General features: G+C 47.4%; 1 protein-coding gene across 3 annotated transcripts in view; it reads right to left on the reverse strand.

The window, feature by feature from the left end:
- Positions 1–1,737: 1,737 nt before the first annotated feature.
- USP35 (ubiquitin specific peptidase 35) overlaps positions 1,738–23,675 on the reverse strand; it is a 31,504-nt gene continuing 9,566 nt past the window's right edge. For 2 of the 3 annotated variants that reach the window (XM_061458072.1, XM_061458073.1), the window contains exons 2-11: positions 21,083–21,776; positions 19,539–19,674; positions 13,427–13,556; positions 12,068–12,169; positions 8,625–8,783; positions 7,906–8,099; positions 7,695–7,788; positions 5,772–5,878; positions 3,877–5,068; positions 1,738–3,269 (exon numbers count right to left, since the gene is read on the reverse strand). In XM_061458072.1, coding sequence (XP_061314056.1) covers positions 3,099–3,269; positions 3,877–5,068; positions 5,772–5,878; positions 7,695–7,788; positions 7,906–8,099; positions 8,625–8,783; positions 12,068–12,169; positions 13,427–13,556; positions 19,539–19,674; positions 21,083–21,764 — 2,967 coding nt within the window. In that variant the 5' untranslated portion in view covers positions 21,765–21,776 and the 3' untranslated portion in view covers positions 1,738–3,098. Of the gene's footprint in view, positions 3,270–3,876; positions 5,069–5,771; positions 5,879–7,694; positions 7,789–7,905; positions 8,100–8,624; positions 8,784–12,067; positions 12,170–13,426; positions 13,557–19,538; positions 19,675–21,082; positions 21,780–23,675 lie in introns of all 3 variants that reach the window. The other variant, XM_061458071.1, reaches the window with a different exon arrangement.

Genomic DNA, 23,675 nt, shown 5'->3' on the forward strand with positions numbered 1-23,675 from the left:
TTAAAAACCCTCAACCTTAATTCCTGAGGTGGAAAATAATTAGGCAGGCTTTTCTCCTGAGTGAGGGGAAAAGCCATTTGCACAGTTTCAGCCTTCTGCTGCCACACTGGCCCTGGAAATACCACGTTTTGTTTGGATGTGGTGGCTGAAGCATGTTGTAGAGAAGAAATAGGAATAGGACCTGGGCTCCAATTGGAGCTCACCAATGAATCCCGTAGGGTTAGGACCAAACTTTTAGAGTAGCTGCATCCCACTCAACCCAGCCCTTGATGAAGTCAATGGTTCTCCATTGACTTTGGGTTGAGTGGGAACGGACCCAGCCAAATTAGGGTAGTTTTCTCCATTTGTTCCTTAACGTGCTGCGAGGAGGGGTCGGAGCCCTGGCTGGGAAGCCATGGCATCGGCAGCCGATCCGCAGGGATGTTGTGTGTGTTTCCAAGCCTATGACTGTTCTTAAAGAGAAGTCTTTTAAATTCCTTTCTTTTTTTTGTTGTTGTTTTCCATTTGTAGAAGGAAGGACAAGAGTAACCTGTGGCAAACTGTACAGTACGTGTCTTCTTGTGGTGTCACTGTTTGAATGGTTATTTGGTTTTCAAATCACTGTGGACAGCTAATCACTTAAGTTATTAATTTATTCTTTGGGGTTTTGTTGTTTGGTTTTTTTTATTAAAAGTAATTTGAAACAATTATTTATCCTGTAAATTGGTCTTGAGTGAAGCCTAGATAATACTTTTTTGCTGTTAATAAACATGGTACATGCCTGACGTGAAGGTGATCTCATTTTTAAGTACTGTATATGCAGCAGGAAAGCAACAGGGAAATGAAAGACTGGTAATATAAAGTCATCTCTCGCTGGTGACTCCCAGCATGGATTCGGAGTGGGAAGAGAAAGGGGGAATTAATGACCTGATCGAGTTGAATTATGCAGCACCTTTAATGCTTCCAGAGCATCTTCCCAGTGTTGCCAAGTATATCCTACAGCTTCCTGTCTGTAGAACGCGGGCATTTAGGATGCAGTTACGTGTTTTCCCTAATGCCAGAACCCAAACCATGTGTTTTGAGCTGCTAAAGTGAGTTTCATGCTATATATCTCCTCCAGAGATACACTTTGGTGTGTGCAGAGTAAGGAAGCGCTGCCTTCCTTACCCATCAGCAGCTCGGCACCTATGAGCTCCAGTTTAGGACAACAAATCACCCATAAAACCTAAGCACAAGAACAGGTCTTTTGGGTTGATTATCTGCTTTGATTGTTTAGATTAGGATCTTATCAAGACAGTCTCCTGCAAAAGCACATTCAGCACATGGCCCTGAAAATGCCTCTAAGGTGATTCTCCAGCACAAAGCAAAGAGCTGGAATGACAGCAACATGAAAGCTTTCAGCAACCTCTTGGGAGAGGAGGTTCATAAAGGTCTATTAATAATACCAGGGAACACTGTTCTTTCTGTATAACTTCAGCTTTGGGTCCATATTTATTTCCTTTTAGCGTCACTTTAAGTATAATGGACTTAAATACAACAAACACGCTCCACTGCTCAACTACAAACCCCCACTAATAGGACTGTGATCTGCATTCAGGGCTGCAGGTCCCCATCCCACCACTGCCTGCTCCCGTCTTCCAAGGCACCACTCTGCAGTGTTGTCCCATGTATGTGAAGTTGAATGCCCATCTCCCATCTCTTTTTTGACCCATCGAACCCATAGCTATGAGTATTGCAATAAGACACTGAGGCTCTCCGTTGAATTCATTCATTTCCTTTATTTGTATATAGGAAAGGCAATAAAAGAATACGATCGTACACGCCAGAGATCTGATCCCAAGTGTCCTCTCTAGCAGACTTTCTGTTCACCTTATCTGTAACAACCTCTGTGCTTCACCTTTTCCTCCATGGCAATACAATATTCCCACCCCAATACGCCATGGTCAGGATTAGGCCCTGCACACAGGACCTAAGGCACAAGTTTCTGCCACTTGAGCTAGAGAAATCTCTACTACTGGCGCAAGGGAGGAGCAGGCAGGGACAACGGCTGGCGAGGGACATGGGAGGGAGCTGTGGTCCTATAGCCACATGGCCCAAGGCTTGGGTTGGTCACATGCCACCAAAATCACCCCTGTCCTGTTGCTGATTTATATATCAGATTGGTTTATGTAGTTTGTATTTATACTGGGTTGATAGAATATATCTGGTTGGGCCTCTCTCCTTCTAAATCAGCATTTTTGGGTTAGTGGGTTTAGGGTGGCTGTCATTTGCTGCTCAGTTCCAGGTATTCCAGTGGGAAGCCCAAGTTTTAAAGGGCAGATCCAGCCCAGAAAGCCGTGAGATGACAGCAGCAGGAAGAGGCTGAGTCTTAAAGACACATCTGGAAGAAGAGCTGTGCATCTGGGCCTTTTGCATACACCAACAGCATCACTAACAGCATCCAGAGGTCACCAGTAACACAACTGGCCTTTGCTGGAGACCTAGAAAGCCAACCAAACCACATCAGTCTCTCTTGGCTGGAGGGATTTGTACTCCTCAACCTCTTCTGGGTTGACCTGCCACTGCTCACTGTGACCAAACAGGTTTACAAGCTCACCACCCCACAAGATCAGCATTGCCATGTTGGCTGCTTGGTGTTTTTTTTTAGCCTTTTTCTACCTTTAGAGGTATGTCAAGTTCTCAAACCCACATTAAAACAACTGACAAACAACAAGAGGTCTCCCCCAAACCAACTCACAGCTGTAGATGGGATGTGCACTGAGAGATCTCCATCCCTGCCCCACTGGGTCCATCTTCATCCCTGTCCCCATCCTCTCCCCAGGCTGGTGGCATGGCTCACAGCGGGCAAGACACGGCTATGCTGAAGCAAAAGGGCACTTCTCCGAGCTGTCAGCAGCTGCTCATCTCTGCATTAGCTTAGTTACATTAAGGCGTGAAGACCAAGTGCATAGGAAGCAGTGGGAACCTCCGGGCGCCTCCAAATCAACCCCTGAGTCCTTTTCCATTTAAATGTTCTCTAAATCTTCCTCCAAGATGCTCACTGTCATCAAGGCGAGGAAGAGGAACCTCTGGCTTCAGGTTGTCCCCATGGACATCGATTATCTGGTTTAACCCATTGGCTAGAAGACGAGGCCATGAAAGGAGCCGGATCCACCACCCCCCGCCGCAGGGCTGCAGCCCCCCGAGGAGTTGTCATCATCCTTATCCCTGTCAAAGTCTCTCCACCACAGTGGGGATTTTGGCAAGGCAGAAATGTAGGCGGCTCTGTTCCTGGCTTCTTTTTCCTGCTCCTGGGAGAAGAAAGAGGGAGAAATAACATAAGGATTTCTGTGGATAAATGACCCAGGTAGGGGGATGCTCCCACCCTCCCCAAGGAGATGGGAGTGTTGGGTTGCCCTCCTCCAAATTAAACTGGGGTGAGAAGGCCATGTGCTAAACTCTAGAGCAGCAAAGCACTGGGCCTCTCCAATGATCAAAACCAGCCCTTCCATGTCACCGCTGGGAGAGGAGGGACTCTCTCCCGGGTGCTGCTCATGTCCTATGGGACACTGCTGTTTGGAAAGCATTGAACTCCACCAGTTGAATGGAATCTGTTCTAGTCTGTATTCCCAGCCTATCCATCTTTCTCAGGAGCGCTGCTTGGGGCAGGCAACAGCAAGTCAACCCCACGCACAACCAAGAGGTGCCTTGCACCAACCTTGACACCCAGTTTCATCAGGAAACTACTACCTGTTTATACCTGGGTGCTAAAAAGGAAAGGGATTTGACTTCAGGAAGTGGATGGGTGTCCGCATGTGTAGATTTACCCACAGGACACAACCCGGATGGGTGGGAATGCAGCCCGTGAGCCGGGAAGCTGCAGGATTGCACCCTGCTGTGCACAGCAGAGGGAGTTACCTGCAAGTAGAGGATGTTATCTTTGGAAATGGCTTCCATCAAGTCCTTATGGAGGGAAGGTTCTCCATGCAGGTGGCCCGCCTCGGCCAGAGCCTCATGCAGCAGGCAGCTCTGCCTGCCCGGGCGCTGCCTGTAGAACAGGACATAGGCAGTGTCCTTGGGGAAGAAAGAGGTGACGTTGCTGACGGATTCAAAGGAGGAGAAGGAAACTCTGGTGTCATTGAAGAGGTACCACTGGATTTCAAAGTCCAGCTGCTTGTCAAAGGCTGGTTTTGGTGCCCCATCCCGGGGCTGCCCATGGGGGACGGTGTCAGTGCACTCCCTGGAGTAGCAATAGTAGTGGCCACTCTCAGAGGAGATGCCTGAATGCACCACCACACTGCAGAGGTCATACACAACAGACATGAAGCCACTTCCTGGGGCAGCCCTGTCTTTCCCATGCCAGCAAACCTCCTTGGATTCCTCTGGGGTGACAAGGATGGGAAGCTTGAGTACCACGGGGATGGAGACGTTGTCCAGGATCTTCTTCCTCTTCATAGTCCGTGGGTCAAAGGAGAACCGCAGCAGCGTGAGGATGAGGTAGTGTGGACCCTCCGTCAGCTCTGCCACCTTCTCAGCATCCTGCAGGGATGCGCATTTCTCACAGTGGTATTTGTTCTCTGCTGTCAGCCTCTCCGGGGATAGAAAATAGTTGATTAAATCTGGGACGGATCTAGAGTCTTTGGATGAGATTGGGTCTTTGGCTGCATCCAAGCCAATGGCATTGCCACTTAAGGGGTTTGTCACTTCTCCCGGCTCCTGGAAACCCAATGTTTCCACTGGCATTGGTGGAGCTGCAGGTTCTCGGGCCATAGGGGCCTTCCTCTGGATCCAGGGAGACCCTGTAAGCTGGCTTGGGTTTTCAGGAGGCTCAATAAGCTGTGGGCCAATTTCTTCCACAGGTAAAACAGATGTGCTCCTACGGATGTGCCTGTCCGATGGGGGGAAAGCCAAGGACAGGTCTGTGAAGGCTTCTTCCCGGGAGGAGACATTCAGACACTTCAAGCAGCGGATCTTTGTCATCATTTTACCCCCAAACATCTTCTCAATCAGTGTCTTGTTTAAGTAATGACGCTCCACTGCCTGAGACATTAAGCTGGATTCCTTGAGTTTCTGGTAGATCCTTTTCCCAGTCTTTTCTTCTTCATGTAACCTTTGGATGGGGGGAAAAAAGGCTGCATCATGCACCAATACAACATCAAGAGGTAGTCTTTAAGTAGGGGTTCTGTTCTTCTCTCCAAGGGGTTAATGTGGGTTAACCTGCGCATGCCCAGGGGTCTGGTACTATGGAAGGAAGGTGGGGAGGAGTTGAGCAGGATTTAGGAACCTGAGGTCCCTGTGTGCCATTGTCCCCTACTTGTAGAGATATCAATGGGGCATCAGAAACTGGGGATTTCTAGGTAAGAGAAAGGCAGGAATGAACATTTTACAGAGGAGGCTGAGTGGCTTGTCATGCAAATCCAAACTTGGTACAACTCATTAGGCAGAAGCTCTTCCCTGTGAGGGTGCTGAGGCACTGGCACAGGGTGCCCAGAGAAGCTGTGGCTGCCCCATCCCTGGCAGTGTTCAAGGCCAGGTTGGACACAGGGGCTTGGAGCAAGCTGCTCTAGTGGAAGGTGTCCCTGCCCGTGGCAGGGGCTGGAACTGGATGAGTTTTAAGGTCCCTTCAACCCAAACCAGTTCTGACCTTATCCCTAAGCCAGCCCTGGACAGCTCTCACAATCTGTCACCCCAAGCCTCTACTCTCCCACCTCCTCCAGGTCTCAGCTACCTGACATGGGTCAGCATTAAACATTATGTCTGGTCTAGGGATATCACTGTCAGCAGACTCCAGACTGATGGTGATGGCCACGTACCGGTCCAGCAGGTACTTGAGATACTCTGAGCAGTCCTGCTGAGCGCCAGGGGTGAACCAGGGGGGCCAGGAGGCAGAGAGGAAACTCTCAGGTGAGATGGCAGGTCGCTGGCAGCGAGACAGAAGAAGAAATGCATTTAATCTTGGGGACCCTCCATCAGGGACTGTAGCGACAGGACAAAGGGTGATGGGATCAAACTGGAAGGGGAAGTTTAGATTGGATATAAGGCAGAAGTTCTTTACTGTGAGCGTGCTGAGGTGCTGGCACAGGGTGCCCAGAGAAGTGGTGAATGCTCCATCCCTGGCAGTGTTCAAGGCCAGTTGACAAGGCAGTGTTCGAGAGCCTTGGGTGACATGGTCTAGTGTGAGGTGTCCCTGCCTATGGCAGGAGGATGGAACTGGATGATCTTAAGGTCCTTTCCAACCCAAATAATCCTATGATTCTGTTCACACAGGAGGATGGATAGGGGAGAGGAGGGTCTTCCTGGCTACTTCAGTGGGAGCAGGGTGCATTTGTGTGCCTATAAGGTCTCCCTTTTTATTCCTACAAAGCTTAATCTCAGTGCGCAGGAAGACTTTCATGTTTTGCTGCAAGCCAGGATTCATTTCAGCTATTATTTTACATATACTCCATAAACTATCCACATGTTTATTTCTTCCTTCCATTTTAAATGGTTTATTGGCCTGACCCAGAGATTTCTACTTAACTCAGCCTGAATTGAATTTGATGCTCCATTTAATTCGAGCAGGATCTCTCTCACCAAATCCTCTCATAATAAAAAGAAACAAAACCAAAGCAAAAAAATCCACTAAACTTCCACCTGTCATCCCAATCACTGCAGGCAGGTAATCTGCATCTCCAGTTAATGTAATCACTGCCATTAGGAAGCAGCTGTCTCATTAACATGGAAAAAGACACATCTTTGGCAAAGAAGCGGCTTTAAGAACAGCCTGAAGAAGAAAAATAACTAAGAAGGCCCTTAGGAAATGAGCAGGAAGTTATTACCCATAAACTACACAACAAGTAAATTGCATTTGCTTCTGTATTTGCTCATCACAGGTCACACACACCCCAACCTGCCATCGAAACCTAGACTCTTCCATGACTAAATGTTAAATTTAACAGGTTGCCTATACTTTAACCCCAAAAGGTATCTGTTGTGAGACCACAATGCAACGAGCCAGCTCTGGCAGCCAAGGCTTGGAAAACAAAGACCAGGTTCACAGCAAGGGAAAAATCACTGGGCTTTCAAAATCATGTATTTCTAGCAACACAAAGAGAGGCTTTTTAAGAGATGAGCTAGGTACGAGTTAGCTGTATCCCCAGGAGTCACTCATGTTAAATATAATGTTTGTCCAGAAAGCATTCATAATTCATTTGTTTAAGGGTGTTATTTGTATTTGATTTTCCATCATATATAGACCATTCAAAGCATCAGGAACCTAAAGGGGATTTTTATTACTATTCTTTTAACAAAGCGCCTTTGAAGGCAATTTTCACCCATGATTTCTGCTTTGCTGTGAAGCAAGAGGACAAATGAGCTGCTCCAGTCTTTTCCCTGCTGCATAGCAAGAAACAAAACCCTCTGCTTTATACCAACAGGCTTTTCAGCTGGCCACATGTGTAAGCTATTGCCAGAAGGGCTTGATTGTCAAAGCTATTACTTATTACATCAGCCCAACCCAGGAAGACTGAAGACAGGGAGCCGGGTGTGAACACAGCTCACTTGCATGGGTGATGGGAGCTCGCCTTCTCCACCCCCAAAATTAGCCTCCCTCCTATAAACAAGACCGGTCCCGTTCTAAGAACCCACCAAGATCCACAGCTCCTTATCAGCCCGTTGGAGTCGACAGGAAGCAACTTGGAGACGAGCCTTTCCGCAGCCGACAGTCCAAACAAATAACTAGAACATGAAATAATTACCTGACTGTGCTCCAAAAACGCAAAGAGCCACTGGAGCTTTGTCATCAGAGGCTGGGAGTTGCCCTCGGTCAGACTCAACACCGAATGCCGAAAGCTGCAAAGGAAAAGCGGAGATGCAGCCCATAGGATGGAAAAGTGGGATGTGGAACACCGAGGGGGTCAGCAACCCCTGGAGCAAGTCTTGAGTGGAAGCAAGGGTGCAAAGACTCACTCTGAAGCCATGAAAAGAGACTGTATGATGCTGTTCATGTAGCAGGTGTTTCCCAAGTTTATTAACCCGATCTTTCCCGTCTCTGATTTGGATGCCAGGCGTGGGTAGAAGCAGGCCAGCTCGTTCTTCTGCGAGGTCCAGGCATTCTGTCCCAGGAGATGTTTAATCCGGTCTTCATTTGGAACAGGAAGAGCCTTGGAAAGAGAGATCCGTGTTACAAATCATTCCATGTGAAGAGTTAGTAATGGGCAATCACAACACTCTTCTGCTAGAGGCGCTCACGGAACTCATTTCCCCTGCTCTTTGCATGAACATGCATCCATGCAAGTGTTTAGCTGCTAACACTGCAAGTACACGGATTCAAACCTACAAGACAGACGAGTTGGCCTACAAGAAGTGTTGTCTGGTGTGCTATGTTGTATTTTACACTGTATAAACTGCTAGTATTAGTCCTCTAGAGGCATTCAATATTGAAATCATACCTAAACCCCACAGGCACAATCAGAACTTCTGCTGGTCCACCATAACAGAAGCATCTTCCATCAACTTGCCTACATGGGGCTTAAGCTCAGGATGTTGATCCCTTTCTCCTACCACAGTTTGAGGCATTAAGGTTAAGCCATCCCTACCAGTAGCACAGTCCCTCTGCACCAGGCTGCAAACTAGAGTGCCATTTCCATACGGAGAACAGAAAAATGACTGTGAGGTGTATGTCTTACCTTAACTGCTTCCAGGACTGGTTCATAGAGATCAGGAAATCCTGAGAAGCGGAAGAACATGCAGTGGATGAGCTCAGCCAGCTGCTCCAGGGAGCTGGTGGCAGAATTGGAGTCCTCCTTCTTCAGAGAGGCCACCAGCCTGGGGATGTGAGGGAGCAGCTGGAAAAGGGAAATTCACTGCATCAGGAATGACTCCAAATTACTCATCACATATGTGGGGGAACGGAATTCACTTCCAGGAAGAAAGGACAGTCAACAGGAGTTGACTGCAGTGCCATTCTGGACTTTGCCCTTCACCCTGTGAGCTCAACAGCAACTCTTCTGTTGACTTCAGTAGTGCAAATGCTATAGACCTTGGAGGGTTTCATGGTGCATGGCACCTGCAGGTCCATGCTGCTGCTTTGTCATGCTGCAATTATCATTGTCCACTAAATCTTGGTGATCATGGTGAGGCCGCACATCAAATCCTGTGTTCAGTTCTGGGCCCCTCACTACGAGAGAGATATTGAGGTGCTGGAGCGGGGCCAGAGAAGGGCAATGGAGCTGGTGCAGGGCCTGGAGGGGTTCAGTGTGGAGAAGAGAAGGCTCAAGGGGGTCCTGATCGCTGCCTACAAGTGCCTGACAGGAGGATGGAGCCAGGAGGGGCTGGGCTCTGCTCCCAAGGAACAAGGGATGGGACAAGGGGAAACGGCCTCAAGCTGCACCAGGGCAGGTTTAGATGGAGCTGAGGAACAATTCCTGCCCCAGAGGGTGCTCAGGCATTGGAACAGGCTGCCCAGGGCAGGGCTGCAGTCACCGTCCCTGCAAGTGTTCACACCCCATGGAGACGAGGCCTCAGTGCCATGGGGCAGTGGTGGCCATGGCAGTGCTGGGGAATGGTTGGACTGGATGAGCTTAAAGGGCTTTTCCAACCTATTTGATTCCATGAGTCTATAAATCACACACCTACAGTGGAGAGGAGAATTATACACCAACTGCCAAGTGCAGGGATTCAGACCTACAAGACAGACAAATCAGCCTGCAAAAAGCATTTTCTGTTGTGCTGTACTAGCATTTTACACTGTATAAACCAAACTGGGATCGCCGTGGTCGGATGGGTGGCGACAGGCGCATAAACAGCACGTTCGTTATCACGCTTTCATCTGGAAACGAACACGCAGACAAACGCAGACCATGCATTGTTCACGGGCACCCTCTGCTGCACCCACAGTGAATAACCCATTTCCAACCCTGCCCAAGAGCTAGAGTGACCCTGGGCGCTTACGCAACCTTTGTCATGTTTATATGAGGTTATTTTTACCCCAGAACTATCCTGGAATGAAGGCTCAGGATCCCAAATCCAACCACTTCTTGGTCCTCTCTTCCTTCATCTTCCTCTCTCCTTTCTCCCTTTTTCTCCTCAAAACCTTGGCGATTTTAACTACTTCCTTTCCAATTTTGTTGGGAAAGCAAACGAGTCCCATTTTCTGCATCAATATTTTGCCAAGCTGTAGTGGGAACCATTGCCAAAGCCCTCCCAAAGTGCCACACGTTTGTTCCCTGGTTTTTCATACATAAGGGAGGGGATTTGTGCTCGCTGGGCTGCAGATGGAAACTTCAAGCCAAGAGCAACTGACAGCTTTTGGAGTGTTTCAAACTCCGGACGCCCAACTGAAGACAAGGCGTTGGAATGAGCCTATTTATAGAAACCAAAGGGTTTCTCAAGGAATCCAGGCTCATTTAAAGTGTCTCCAGCTGAGGAATGAAAAAGCAGCGGTTGAAAACGTTGGCCAGCCCTGCTTTATTCCAGCCTTATCTGTTTGTCCTGTGAACTTCAGGCGAAAAGCCAAATGGAAGGGCTTGAATGGAAAAGCATCCAATCAGACATTAATAGGAGTAGTTTTCCATTGCTGCTTTTATCAGTTCAATCACTGCAAGCATGCCTTTGCTTTCAGTCTTGCTGTCTATTTACAGCATTCCAGGGGCAACACCAGCGAGAAGCAGAGCAGTGCTTTAGTGTCAACAGCAAAATCGACTATAAAATGTCACTATGGGAATGAAAAGAGAAGACTAAAATGCTGTTAAAAGTAGTTTTGTGCTTTTAACAGTGGAGAATTCATGAAGTGGAAGTGTTCTGATCCAGTCCTCGAGTCCTATTGCACTGATGCTGAGCAAAGCTTTGAAAGATGATGCATCACTTGAAGAAATGGTAATGGGTGACACGTGTTGGTGACAATTTGAAGTCACAGGTGGCATGGGGCTCACTGAGTCCAATGGACAGTCAGGAATCTGCTTAGGAAACAGCAAGGGCTGTTTAAGAATATACTCCCTGTCTTCCACTGCATGAGCCCTCCAAGTTGCTCTCAATGCAAAGGTTTCACCTAGCACATCCCAAAGCCTGAGTGGCAACATCTATCACACCTCAGCTGAAAGGGTGGGGATAAATATGAGGCTGTATCTTCTATACCTGCTAATAGAAAACTACAACATAAGCCAGCCTGGGTCGGTGTAGCCTGCTCACGTTCCTGTCCCAGGTCACCCCTCTACCTCCTTCCCTTTCCTTCTCCAGACAAATGCATGTCTGTGGTTGTCCCAGACCCAGACCAAGGTGGGCAATGCAGACCATTAGGATTTCCTGGGTTTCACCTGGGCTTCTTTTAATAAAAAGCTCAGCCCATGGCTGTACAAATGGCTCAGCACAAAGGAGAGTGACTGGGAGAAGCAAGTGGTCTAAGAGCTAGGGCAGGAAAAAGGGGATCCTCCTCTTCGACCTGCAAGGCTGGCAAACACCAGGATAAAATGATTGCAAGAGCACTACAGCCACTGCTGATGGGACCTGCAGTGTGGCTTGACAGGCAGTCCAATATATTTGCATCATCTGCGCCTTTGGCTGTTGGGTTTTGAAGCTGGGAGAGGACCAAAGGGATGCACTTGACCTAGAGATCACTCCTCCAGCTGGTAGAGCACCATAGATGAAAAGTGGAGCGTGCGCACACTGCACACATTTCAAATCTGGAAGAGCCAGGCCCCAGCCAGCTTTATACCGATTTATCCCTGGAGATGAGCCATCAGGCTGGTAAAGCTCAGGAGAAATGGAAGGAATTATCAGAGGAGAAAGCAAAGCCTTACTTCCCTGCACTTCACTCTCTGACACAGGGTGATTGCTCTGTCTGTGGCAAACTACTCCTTTTAGACTCAGGTCTTCCCTCCACATCTCTTCACCAGCTTTGTGGTGCTCTGAAAGCTGTTTGGGCTGCAGGAGAGGTTACCAGAGGCTACCTGCATCTCCCAGGACAGGCTACAAGTGGATGGACAGGGTTGGGTTTACATCAGTCACTGAAATCAAGCAGATGAGGGAAATATCGCCCAGTATCTCAGCACCTCAGGTTGCCCTCCACCCCAGCTGCCCCACATCACAGTTACACTCAGGGCAATGCCCTCACCCAAGAGCAGCCCAGCCTTACCAAGTGAAATGCCTCGTGGGAGTGCTGGAAGCTCAGCAGCATGTACTGCAGGACAGACAAAGCCCCCTCCCTCACGATGGGGTACAGCAACTTGGAGAAGACCTGGTGGGGGAGAAAGGAAGCAAATGAGACGGTAGAATGGCACCGCAACACATGGGAGAAGGGACCAGCAGGAGAGAGGCACTGGGCATCTCCCACAGCTGCTGGTCTGCTTCTGCTCAATGCTGGATGTTGAAGCAAGCAGTCTGCAGCCTGGTCTCCAGTCGTCTCCTATCCAGAGCATCCTAAAAATACCATGTGGGTTATCCTCACCCCCTCTGTAACCCCACTGCACCTCGACACCTCCTGATGGATGAGGCCTTGCAAGCACAGAGGGATGCTGTACTTTCTGGTTTATTGTGGTATTTGGATCTTTGCCACTAACCTTTCAGGCAGATAGAAAGCAAAGGTGTTTTTCAAAGGCTAAGTAATGGTATTTATCCTACTTCACAGACAATGGCATAAGTTGACAATGCCCTCTACCATACTTCTAAGAGTTTTAAAACTCATGTTATTTTAAGGGCTGTGTCCTTTTCCTCTGCATTAAAGTACAAAAGGAAAGATAAAGAAAAGCCAGAGATGCTTGGCTATTCTCCCACTGCTCAGTGCACACGGGGGGATCACAAAGACAACTGCAGTTATTGATCATGTTCCAATACTAATAATCACAGTCTTAATAATTTCAACGGTGACTTCCACTGGAGGCTCAGCCTGATGTTATCCCCATCATACAAAGGAGGGAACAGCAGGATCACAGCATGGAAAATGCTTTAAAGTGGTGACCAATTTCAGCCCTTGATGACACAGTTTTCAGAGAGCACCAAGCACTCATTGCAGAAAGAGGTGATGGAAATGGCAGTGGGGGCTTTACCTGCACTAGCAAACAAACTAAGGCCAGGGCACAGGCTTTCAAACTGATCTGTGTGTAGTTAATATGCTCACTGGTGTGTATTTTGCCTGTGCCAACCAGACACAGCTGATGGAGAGCAAGTCACATTCCCAAAGGCAGGTGTTACAAAAGCTCCATAGTTGGGGAAGGAAACTGGTTGGTTGGCGTGAAAATCCTTGGCTTCTTTCATTTCATAACCTTTAAGATCTCAATACCTATGCACACCAAGACCTGAAGAACTGCAGGTTGTTTTGGAGAACAAGTTTTAGCTGCAAAACAGCATCAGCCCATCACCCCATACACAGAAAAGCAGCATTTGCAAGGCACATCTCAAGTCACATCTCGTCCTCATTCAATTGAAAGGCAAGAAGATATCTGAGGTTCAGGGACAAGTCTATTGGTCACATCCATGTTTAAAAGAGCCCACTGACCTTTTCGATCTTAGAAAGAGTAACTTCAATCAAGATGCTGAACTTTTTCACTGCAGCCAAACCCTTCAGCAGAGCGATGATCCACTTGTCTATGTGCTTGCCCAGGGGCCAGGACACCCAGTCGATCATCCTGAAATGAAATACAAGCTCTTCAAGTAAATTTAATGCACAGATTGTGGAAGCCAATCTCCACTCTGAGATAAGCCTCCTCCAAATTCGTGACTAGTGGGATAACTGGGTAAGAGACAGGCTCTTAATAAGGCATTTCACATGTTATTCAAAGCACAACAGAGCCTGAAGTGGAATTACCCCACTGTCATCATCATGCTGTGGTGAACCACATGGACCAGAGAATCAGAGCCAAGTCCATAAAATCATAGAATCATAGAATAATTAGGGTTGGAAAGGACCTTAAGATCATCCAGTTCCAACCCCCCTGCCATGGGCAGGGACACCTTACGCTAAATCATATCACCCAAGGCCTCGTCCAACCTGGTCTTGAACACTGCCAGGGATGGAGCATTCACAACCTCCCTGGGCAACCCTTTCTAGTGCCTCACCACCCTAACAGGAAAGAATTTCCTCCTTATATCCAATCTAAACTTCCCCTGTTTCAGTTTGAACCCGTTACCCCTTGCCCTATCACTACAGTCTCTAATGAAGAGTCCCTCCCCAGCACCCCTATAAGCCCCCTTCAGATACTGGAAGCTGCTCTGAGGTCTCCACGCAGCTTCTCTTCTCCAGGCTGAACAGCCCCAACTTTCTCAGCCTGTCTCCATAAGGGAGGTGCTGCAGCCCCTGATCATCCTCGTGGCCTCCTCTGGACTTGTTCCAACAGTTCCATGTCCTTTTTATGTTGAAGACACCAGAACTGCACACAATGCTCCAGGTGAGGTCTCACGAGAGCAGAGCAGAGGGGCAGGATCCCCTCCTTCGACCTGCTGGTCACGCTCCTTTTGATGCAGCCCAGGATACGGTTGCTTTCTGGGCTGTGAGCGCACACTGAAGCCGGCTCATGTTCAAGTGGGGATTTCTTCCACTGACTACAGCCAACTTGAGTTCCAGTTTTAACACTGAAACTCTATATACCACCTCTGTGAAGTGTTGATCAGGGTCTCTGCATTGTCACCATTAGAAAACAAATGATCATAGAACCATAGAATAGTTTGGGTTGGAAAGGACCTTAAGATCATCAAGCTCCAACTCCCCTGCCATGGGCAGAGACACCTCCCACTAAACCATGTCACCAAGGCTCTGTCCAATGAACCTCTGCATTGTTACTGGTAAGGAAAAAGCACTCAGATTCAGAGCTTTTAATTCTCTGTGGGGAAACACCAATTTCCAGAAGCACATGAAAACCCAGTAAATACTGGTAACTCTAATGAAAGCCAGATATTCCTGAATGTCACAGCTAACACATTTCAACTATAGCCACTCCAGCAACACGTTGTCATCTTTCTGCAAGTTATAAATGCTTTGCAGAAGTCACTCCTAAGAAAATAACCTCAGACTAAGTGATGACACATTGTTTCTGTCGAAATTTGACGTTCAACAAAGATGGGAAGTAACTAAGGCTTGGGATTTCCAAGGGTCGAACTCTGCTAACCATTTCAGTACCTTTGATTTGAAGATATCCCAGACGCTCAGTTTCTCACCTCAGTCCACCTATTTTTCCCAATCAGTCCCTTCTGCTTATTAGACTGTATCTTGTGCAAAATATATGAAGGGAGCACAGATAAGTAACCACGACAAGGCAAAGAGTAGGAATAAGTAAAGTCTTCAAGGACCTGGAAAAACAAAAGGCTAGGGAGCAAAGAAAGCCTGAAGAGCAGAATTTATTGGGATGTTGAGAAATACCAAAGCTGGATAATTAAGCAAATGCCAGAAAAGCTTCCACAGACATTTGCATTAGAAGAGAATAAGGGAAGCCGTGCAATCACTATCTATGGAGGGTGTGATGGTGATTAAAGGTATGATATGGCCTCTAGATGTGCCTTCCACACTAAACACCTCCTCTGCCTTCATTTTCAGCAAGAGAAATGAATTGATCAGGGTGACAGAGGAGGCAGGTAAAAGATCTGAGAATGGAAACAAGAGCAACAACAGCTGATAGGAAAATGAAACACGAAGAGCTCATGGACTCCAGCCAAGAGGAGATGGTGATTTCCATCATGTAAAACTCAACTCTGGTGAGGTTTAATGACTCTATTAACTTTGGTATGGTGTTTTATGTGGGAAGAATAGGAAGACAATTCCCATAATGAAAACAGGCAATGAGAGCATAGGTGGGAAGAAGGGATACCATGTCACAGGGAGTTACCATAGGTGCCAAAGTCAGGTTTAAAAGGATATATGAATTTCTAGTCAAAGGACAGAAGTAGATCATATCTGACTGACTTTCTGAAAGGAGATCACAAGCAACATTCTTCAGGGCCTAATGTTAGCACAAACACAACATGGCTGTGAAATCGGTGATGATGCAAAGATAGGAGGCATCATCAAAACAAGAAGAGGATCAAGGTAGCACGAAGGAGACCCTGAGCATTAGAAATGCAGAAGTGGGAGAAAATGTAATGATTCAAAACACACGCAAGGCACAAGAAATCGATGTTACATGACAGTAAATCTGCTTGAAGACAAGGCACAAGAAATGGATGCTACAGGACAGTAAATCTTCTGCTTGAAGGCAATCAGCCAGATACCAGCTGACTACGAGTTCCCAGTGCAACAACAGCCATGGAAAAGACAAGAAGTAAAACTTCTTTTCTACGGCAAAACAAGAGCCTCCCATGCTGTTGTCCAAGACCTTGATGTCCAAGGCACACGGAACATGATGTGCAAACATCACCATCCATGTCCAACACTAATGAAGTGAAGTGGGAGCAGGTGCTGAAAAAGCCTGTTAAGGTGCTCAGGGAAATGAAGAACATTTCCTGTAAGGAAAGCTCAAAATAGCTTGGCTTGGTTAGCACAGCCACAGGAAAGCAGAGATGGGAAGGGACTGCTCTGCCTGCATACATCGAAGGAATAAACACCAGGGAGGCAAAAGAGTTATTTCAGCTATTTATGTGGGTGTAAGATCAAATGAGGCATAAGATGGCCGGAAATATATATATAGGCTGGCTATTAGAGGAGAGATTCGAACCATTAAAGCAATCCAAAGGTGGAACAGCTATAAAAGAAGAGCAGGGGGAGCAAAAGCCCTCCCTGCTTTGAGCGGTGTAGTTGAACATCCATTAAAAGGATCTATGATGTCAATGCCTATAAAGCAGGGAGATGGATCCAGAGATCCAAAGGTCCCTTTTATCCTGTCTGTTTTTTGCAAAGCCATAAAATAACCTTTTCCTCTTTAAGCCATCATTTACCAGCACTAGTGGCTAAGTTGCAGTCCTTCCTACTGCTGCCTGAGCTGCTATAGAAGGAAGAAATTACACTTTAAATTCACATTACCCTTTGCACGATGCAAGATCCACAAATGCTTTGGAAGCCAGGGCCCTCATTTTCCAAAGGAGCCATTGGTTTGGTAGGCTAAACCTGTAAAAGCTCAGATCCTGATTTCCAGAGGTAGCAAGTGTCTGCATTAGTGTGTGATAGCAGATGCCTTCTTCATCGGAACATGGGCTCTTTGAACATAGACAACCCCAGGACAAGTACTAGAACAAATCAGTGAGTACTTCTGAAGTCATGGATGCACTTTAATAGAGTTTATTAAAAAAGAGACAAACTCTAAAATCACAGAAGCACAGAACCAACCAGGTTGGAAAAGCCCCTTAAGCTCATCAGGTCCAACCATCCTCCGGCACTGCCAAGGCCACCACTAACCCATGGCACTGAGGCCTCGTCTAAACTACATGTAATTAAAAGACAAAACCTCACGTTTCTGCACCGAGTTAGTTGATACTGGAAGCACACAAAGCAACTTTGTTTTCATGAAGGTTTTACCAGATGGAGCAGAATACAAGAAACATTTAGTCAATGGGAGAACTTGAGCGTAAAAACCTCCCCTTTTTGCATGCTCGGTACCACTCATGTGCCTTTTTCCCTTCTCCTCCCTCTTGCACGTACAGTCCTAGAGTTCCTGTTGTCAAACTGAGCTGCAGAAACTCTCCCTTCAAACTGCAGATCCATTTCTTCTGTCGAGCACCTTTTGTTCCCTTTTCACATGACAAATGTTCTAAACTATGACTACTCCTAACATGAGGTTATCTTCCCCTCCAGTGATTGAAAACATCAGGATAAAATCCGACCTCGGACCTACCATAACACCTTCCTCAAAATGCCTCCAAAAAAGCCCTCAATAATACGAAACTCTCTAAAAGAGACTGTGGCGTTCACCTACACCAGCAGGTGCCAGCCTTGCTTTTTGTTACCTCTATTTGCTCTTCAAACGCTCGATCAGAAGCTCAACCCCACGTTCAGTTTATTCCCCTGCTAGTAACTCCCAATCCCAAACTTTGGAGGAAGAGATTTGGGTCCTAAGCTGAAAGATCCTTTCAACTTGTATGTTTTTCCTTGATTTTCTAGGCATGGAGCACACACTCATCCAAAGGCTGATGATTGTTCTGCTGTTTTCTGGGGCACCCATCTACCATAAACACGCTGCCAAACCTTCTGCCTTTCTCCTAAGTGATCTTAATTACATTTTGCAGGCTCTGCTTAATGTTCGGCTAGTTCTAAGCAATCATTTACTCATCCCTCTGCGTGACAAAGACTGCTTTAAGGAATGATGCAATTGATTTTGCAACCTCTATATTTAGCCACTGGTGCTCGTAGAGGATTTATTGCCTAGAGCTCACAGCAGCAGGTGGCCAGAAGGGGAAAAAGAGGGAGAAAGAGGGTTAAGAACTGGGTTGATAACTTCATCTTTTGTCTTGGGTTGCTCTGGACTGTGGGAAAACCATGACCTTCTCCAGCAAGTCAAAGAGAAGCAAGTCCTTTCTGCATACGTAAAGTTCCCATTAGGAATAATGTGTGGTTTTGTCATGTAACCTTACTGGGGAGACACACACACAAATCCTATAATAAGAAAAGGAAAAGACATGTTTCCAGTGAGATCAAGTTCCAGCAGATCCCTTGGGTTAAGTGCATGTGTTAGTGTATGTGAACACCTATTTAAATGTAGACCTCTAAGGAAAGCATGGGTTGAAGATAGAATCACAGATTCATTTAGGTTGCAAAAGACCCTTAAGATCATCAAAGATACCCCTAAGTGAGTGTGGAGCAAGGAACTGGAGCACAGAAGGGCTGTACGACTTGGACACAAGTACACAAGGAAAATCTAGTGATGCCAAAGAGGGCAGTGGCACTGCAAAGACCAGGTCTAACCTATCAGGTAGTATCGCACCCACTACTCTTCATCACGCCTTGATAAGGTCTCCATTGACTCTACTTACACAGAGGGCTGGGATAAATACCATACATCACTAAGATCCAGACCAGCAGCACCATATTCACCCAACAAAGGTCAAGGTGGGATTATTGAAACAGTTGGGCACACCTCCCTTTCCAAGACTTTTAGATATGACTGATGATTGAGGATGGTGTCTTTGTGAAGCGAGACAGAGGTCAACATGGAATCATAGAATGGTTTGGCTTGGAGAGGACCTTAAGATCATCCAGTTCCAGCCCCCTGCCATGGGCAGGGACACCTCACACTAGACCATGTCACCCAAGGCTCTGTCCAACCTGGTCTTGAACACCGGCAGAGATGGAGCATTCATAACTTCCCCAGTCAACCTATTCCAGTGCCTCACCAGCCTCACAGTAGAGAACTTCTTCCTTATATCCAACCTGAATTTCCCCTGTTTCAGTTTGAACCCATCACCTCTTCCTGTAACACTACTTATTTCTTAAAACACTCAACAAAACCAACCAAGTCAAACAAATTAGTAATAATAATAATAATAATAATAATAATAGTCAGTCTTTATTGTAGTTCTCTGGGCCATCAGAGCTGGAAGTAAAGATCCAGAAGGTCCCTTTTTGCCCACACACTCCTCACTAGACAGCAGCAGCCACCCTGGTTGGAATAAAACCACACAGAGCTAAGTGCAGCTTTGGGGCAGGTTTTTCTCTGAACTGAGAATGATGCTCACTAATCAGCCTCTCCTACCTGCCAATGGCCGTCATCATTTGCACATCAGTGATGCTGTCATCGTTGGTTAGGTTTCTTATAACACCATCCATAAGCTCCAGAGGGACAAACTGGACCACGCTGGCCAAGGCATTGGATGGTGCTTCCTGCTCCTCTGCAAAGACATGGATGAGTGCCAGCAATGAAGATGTTAGTCACCGGGAAAACCAGGCACATGAGGTCACTTCTTGTTTCTAAAAGCCTACATAAATGGAGCACATCATGAGGCCGGGTCATAGCAGATGGGCTGTTACATGAAGCCATACACAGCCCAAAGGGAGGAGGAAATCAGAGGCCCAAGATCTTGGGTCCCAAATTTCCTCTCTTTATGCTAAGTACTGCAAATAGTCGCAGTGAGATGTAACTGCAGGTTTGCCTCATGGAGCACCTTCCAAAGGAAGAGGTTTTCATACAGAGGGCACTGAAAAATCCTTCTCGTGGGCTTAGCAATAGCTGCAGCAGGAGCTCATCTGCTGCCAGAGTCCAGCCTTTCATGGCACTGGTACCTCCAAAAACCTTCTGAGACCCTCTGCAGTAACCTAAAGGCCCCAGAAGTTGGTTAAATATCTTCTGTCCCACCTTAAGATATGATCATCAGCCAGAGAGATAGTAGGGCTTCTATCTCTAGGTTGGTGCCTAGACTCCTTAGCATTGTCCCTGGTTTCTAGTAGGGATCAGGCTGTGGGGTCCTATCAAGTCAGCCGTAAGAGAGTGACATTTCTAAAAGCCTTTGAGTGCCACTCACCAGCTGCACATAAAGAGCTTTCCATTAAGCTCAGCTCATGCTGGAAAATGCTGAGGACACAAAATGGTGCTGCAAATATTGCAATGCAGTTAACTCGTGTGTACAGGCTGTGCGGTGTCATTGAATCCCAGACTGGTTTGGGTTGGAAGGGACCTTAAAGCTCATCCAGCTCCAACCCCTGCCACAGGCAGGGACCCCTTCCACTAGAGCAGCTTGCTCCAAGCCCCTGTGTCCAACCTGGCCTTGAACACTGCCACGGATGGGGCAGCCACAGCTTCTCTGGGCACCCTGTGCCAGCGCCTCAGCACCCTCGCAGGGAAGAGCTTCTGCCTAAGAGCTCATCTCAGTCTCCCCTCGGGCAGGTTAAAGCCATTCTCCTTGTCCTGTCCCTACAGGCCCTTCACCAAAGCTCCTCTCCAGGTTTCCTGTAGGCTCCCTTTAGGTACTGGGAGGCATTTTAGGTGAAGCCCAGTACAGCCAATGGATGTGCACTCATCAAGCTTCTCTGTGTTGTTCCTACACCATTGCTCACTCACTATTCATTGCCCTCTGTCCAAAACCCCACTGTTTTACACAGAGGTTTGGAACAAATTGTTTTCCTAGCTTAAAGCCCTGGGTAACTTTAAGGGATGCTTGTTCATTACATTTCAGCTGTGGCTGCACTTCTAGAGCTGATGAGACCCATGGAAGATATCAAACTAAAGAAATTCAACTTCATCAGAGCCAACATTCACTTTCCCATCCCTTTTTTAGTTTTCTTTTTGTTTCTTTCCATTACCTGTTGAAGAAATGATGGTGAAGAGCTCCTTCAAAGAGGGCAGGATGGCTGAGGTCTGAGCCCTCCAGATCCTCTGCAGCAGACCACTCACTTTGTTCACCTGCTCCAAGAACTCCATGATGGCTTCTTCCCCCTCGGAAACACACTGGAACTGCCCAATGCACCGGATCAGCTGCTGACAGAACAAGACCTGGTGTTTCCCAGTGGGAATGCACTGAGGATGCTGGGTTAAAAGTTTGCTGATCTTCGCACACTGCTTGGGGCTCGGTCTCTCGCAGACCTTCCGGAGCACCTCGATCCTCAGTAAGCTGAAGATGCTGTTTGCTGATGGGCTGTCCAGCACAAACTGCAGTCCTAATTGGATATAATCAAGTACATAATGGCTTCTCTTCCCCAGAGGTCCATAACCTTCCTGAAGGAGACTCAGCAGGAAGCGGACGTTGAAGAACTCCTCAAATTCCTCTGGGTGATAGTGGCCATAGACCTCCAAAACCTCTTTCCCAATCTCTCTTTTATACTTGGTGTCCCCTGTGAGATAAAGCTTGGTAGACAGCTCCAGCATGGACCAGCATTGCTCGCTGTCCATGGGCTGCTTTGCTGCCTCAATGACGCGCCTCACAAGCCCTTGCTTCACGTTGTTGGGGTATGAGGACATCACCACAGCTTCCAGTATCTTGTCCATCTCTGCTCCCAGCTGCTGAAAGAGAGGAAAAGAGGAGATTAGTTCAAACAGGGTCTGCTGAGCTTTCAAGCCCAGGTTGACAAGGGAGGTCAAAGAAGAGAGCTGTCTGCAACCACTATGAAGGTGATTGCTCTTCTGCCTTTCTCATGGTGACATTCAGAAAAGTCTTCATCCAAAAGCCTCCAAACTCAATTAATACACAAAAATGCAGAATTTCTTCGGACTAATCACACATTTGAACATTCTTGTCTTCTAAACAACCAACTACAACCTTACACTCGAACCTAGGGACGGATGAGCTCCCTCTCCTTGATGGGTTCAGCAACTCAAGATGATGCCATAGACCTATGGAGGGGTTGAGTGGGGAACTGGGGAAGCCAAGGTCTCCCACTGGTTTCTACTGGCTTATGTGTCCTAAAGAGACGAAGACGCTCCCGATGACTGCCTTCACATTCAGGGAAGGAGAGCAAAGCCCTGGGAAGCAGCGATGGGACTGCAGGCTCTGTGTGCAATCACAGGGGTGTAGGTTTGGCACTCGCACCGTGCTGCCAGTCACTCCGGATGAGTGGTGCAGTCTTGGCTTCTCCCCAGGGACCTGCTGCATTTGTATGCGGGACCAGAGCGAGAGGAGAGAGAAACTGCAGAGTCAGGCAAAGTTTCCCATTTGTCACAGCCCAAATTCAGCAGCAATAAAGCATTAGAGGAGGGAGTGCTTAAAGAAACCCTAAGGATTTCCCTAGAAGGGCTCAGAACAGCATCTGTAACTAGCATCTGTCATAGGTGTTGGATGCATTACTGCACAAGAAACCCTATTCCAGAGTGATGCAATTCGACATCCAGGATATCTTCACCCACAGAAGGTCTCTCAGTACAATGTACTGCACAAATGCACATTTGGAGAACCTCCTTTCCTACAGCCTGAAATGATCCATGGGGCAGGAAGAAGGAAGGTCTGCATCATCTTCATATTGATATTTGGACCTCAAAGACACATGGGCAGAACCACCTGAGTTTAGTCTTCCAGTATCTGAAGGGGGCTGCAAGGATGTTGGAGGGGGGATCTTCATCAGGGACTGTAGCAATAGGACAAGGGGTGATGGGTTCAGCCTGAAACAAGGGAAGTTCAGGTTGGAGATAAGAAAGAAGTTCTTTATTGTGAAGGTGCTGAGGCGCTGGCACAGGGTGCCCAGAGAAGCTGTGGCTGCCCCATCCCTGGCAGTGTTCAAGGCCAGGTTGGACACAGGGGCTTGGAGCAAGCTGCTCTAGTGGAAGGTGTCCCTGCCCATGGCAGGGGTTGGAACTGGATGAGCTTTAAGGTCCCTTCCAACCCAAACCACTCTGTGAGTCTATGATCCCGTGATTGAGTTGACCTTGTGGAGGGTCCATGCTCTCCTCTCCGCAAAGGACTCTACAGTACAAGGTTAGACTTTAGGTAACAGACTCCCACTTCTTTAACTACCTGTTGATATCAGGAGGGGACAAACAAGCCCATGTGTCCATTGTGTATCAGGGTACCCCAAGCTGCTCCCTGGGTATGGACCAGACAAAGCCGGGATGGAGGATGCTGAGAAGACGACATTTATAATCTTAGAACTGCATTAAAATAGCACTCAAGTTGCTTTGTAATACGTAATCATAAAACTACACTGAAAGAGCATTCCACACTAAAACATCATCAACATGTCAAAGGTGAGGAGTTTAGATGGCTAACTCAACCCCAGCACAGCTCCAGATGCTTTCAGAGAGAGATTATTTAAAGGATCTCATATTAGCTTTCTTTTTCCCCCAGGACCTGCCTGAAGAATGAATCAGGGTTTGCAGAGGAGGAGACGATTGTCTGCAAGATCCCTGTCTCATCTGTTGCAGGAATTGGAAGTGCATCATAAATAACCCAGGATGCTGCAGGAGAGG

This window comes from Pezoporus flaviventris, unplaced genomic scaffold (assembly GCF_033815535.1).
Source record: "Pezoporus flaviventris isolate CSIRO_AGI_PZ_B2104156 unplaced genomic scaffold, CSIRO_AGI_Pfla_v1 ptg000025l, whole genome shotgun sequence".
NCBI lineage: Eukaryota > Metazoa > Chordata > Aves > Psittaciformes > Psittacidae > Pezoporus > Pezoporus flaviventris.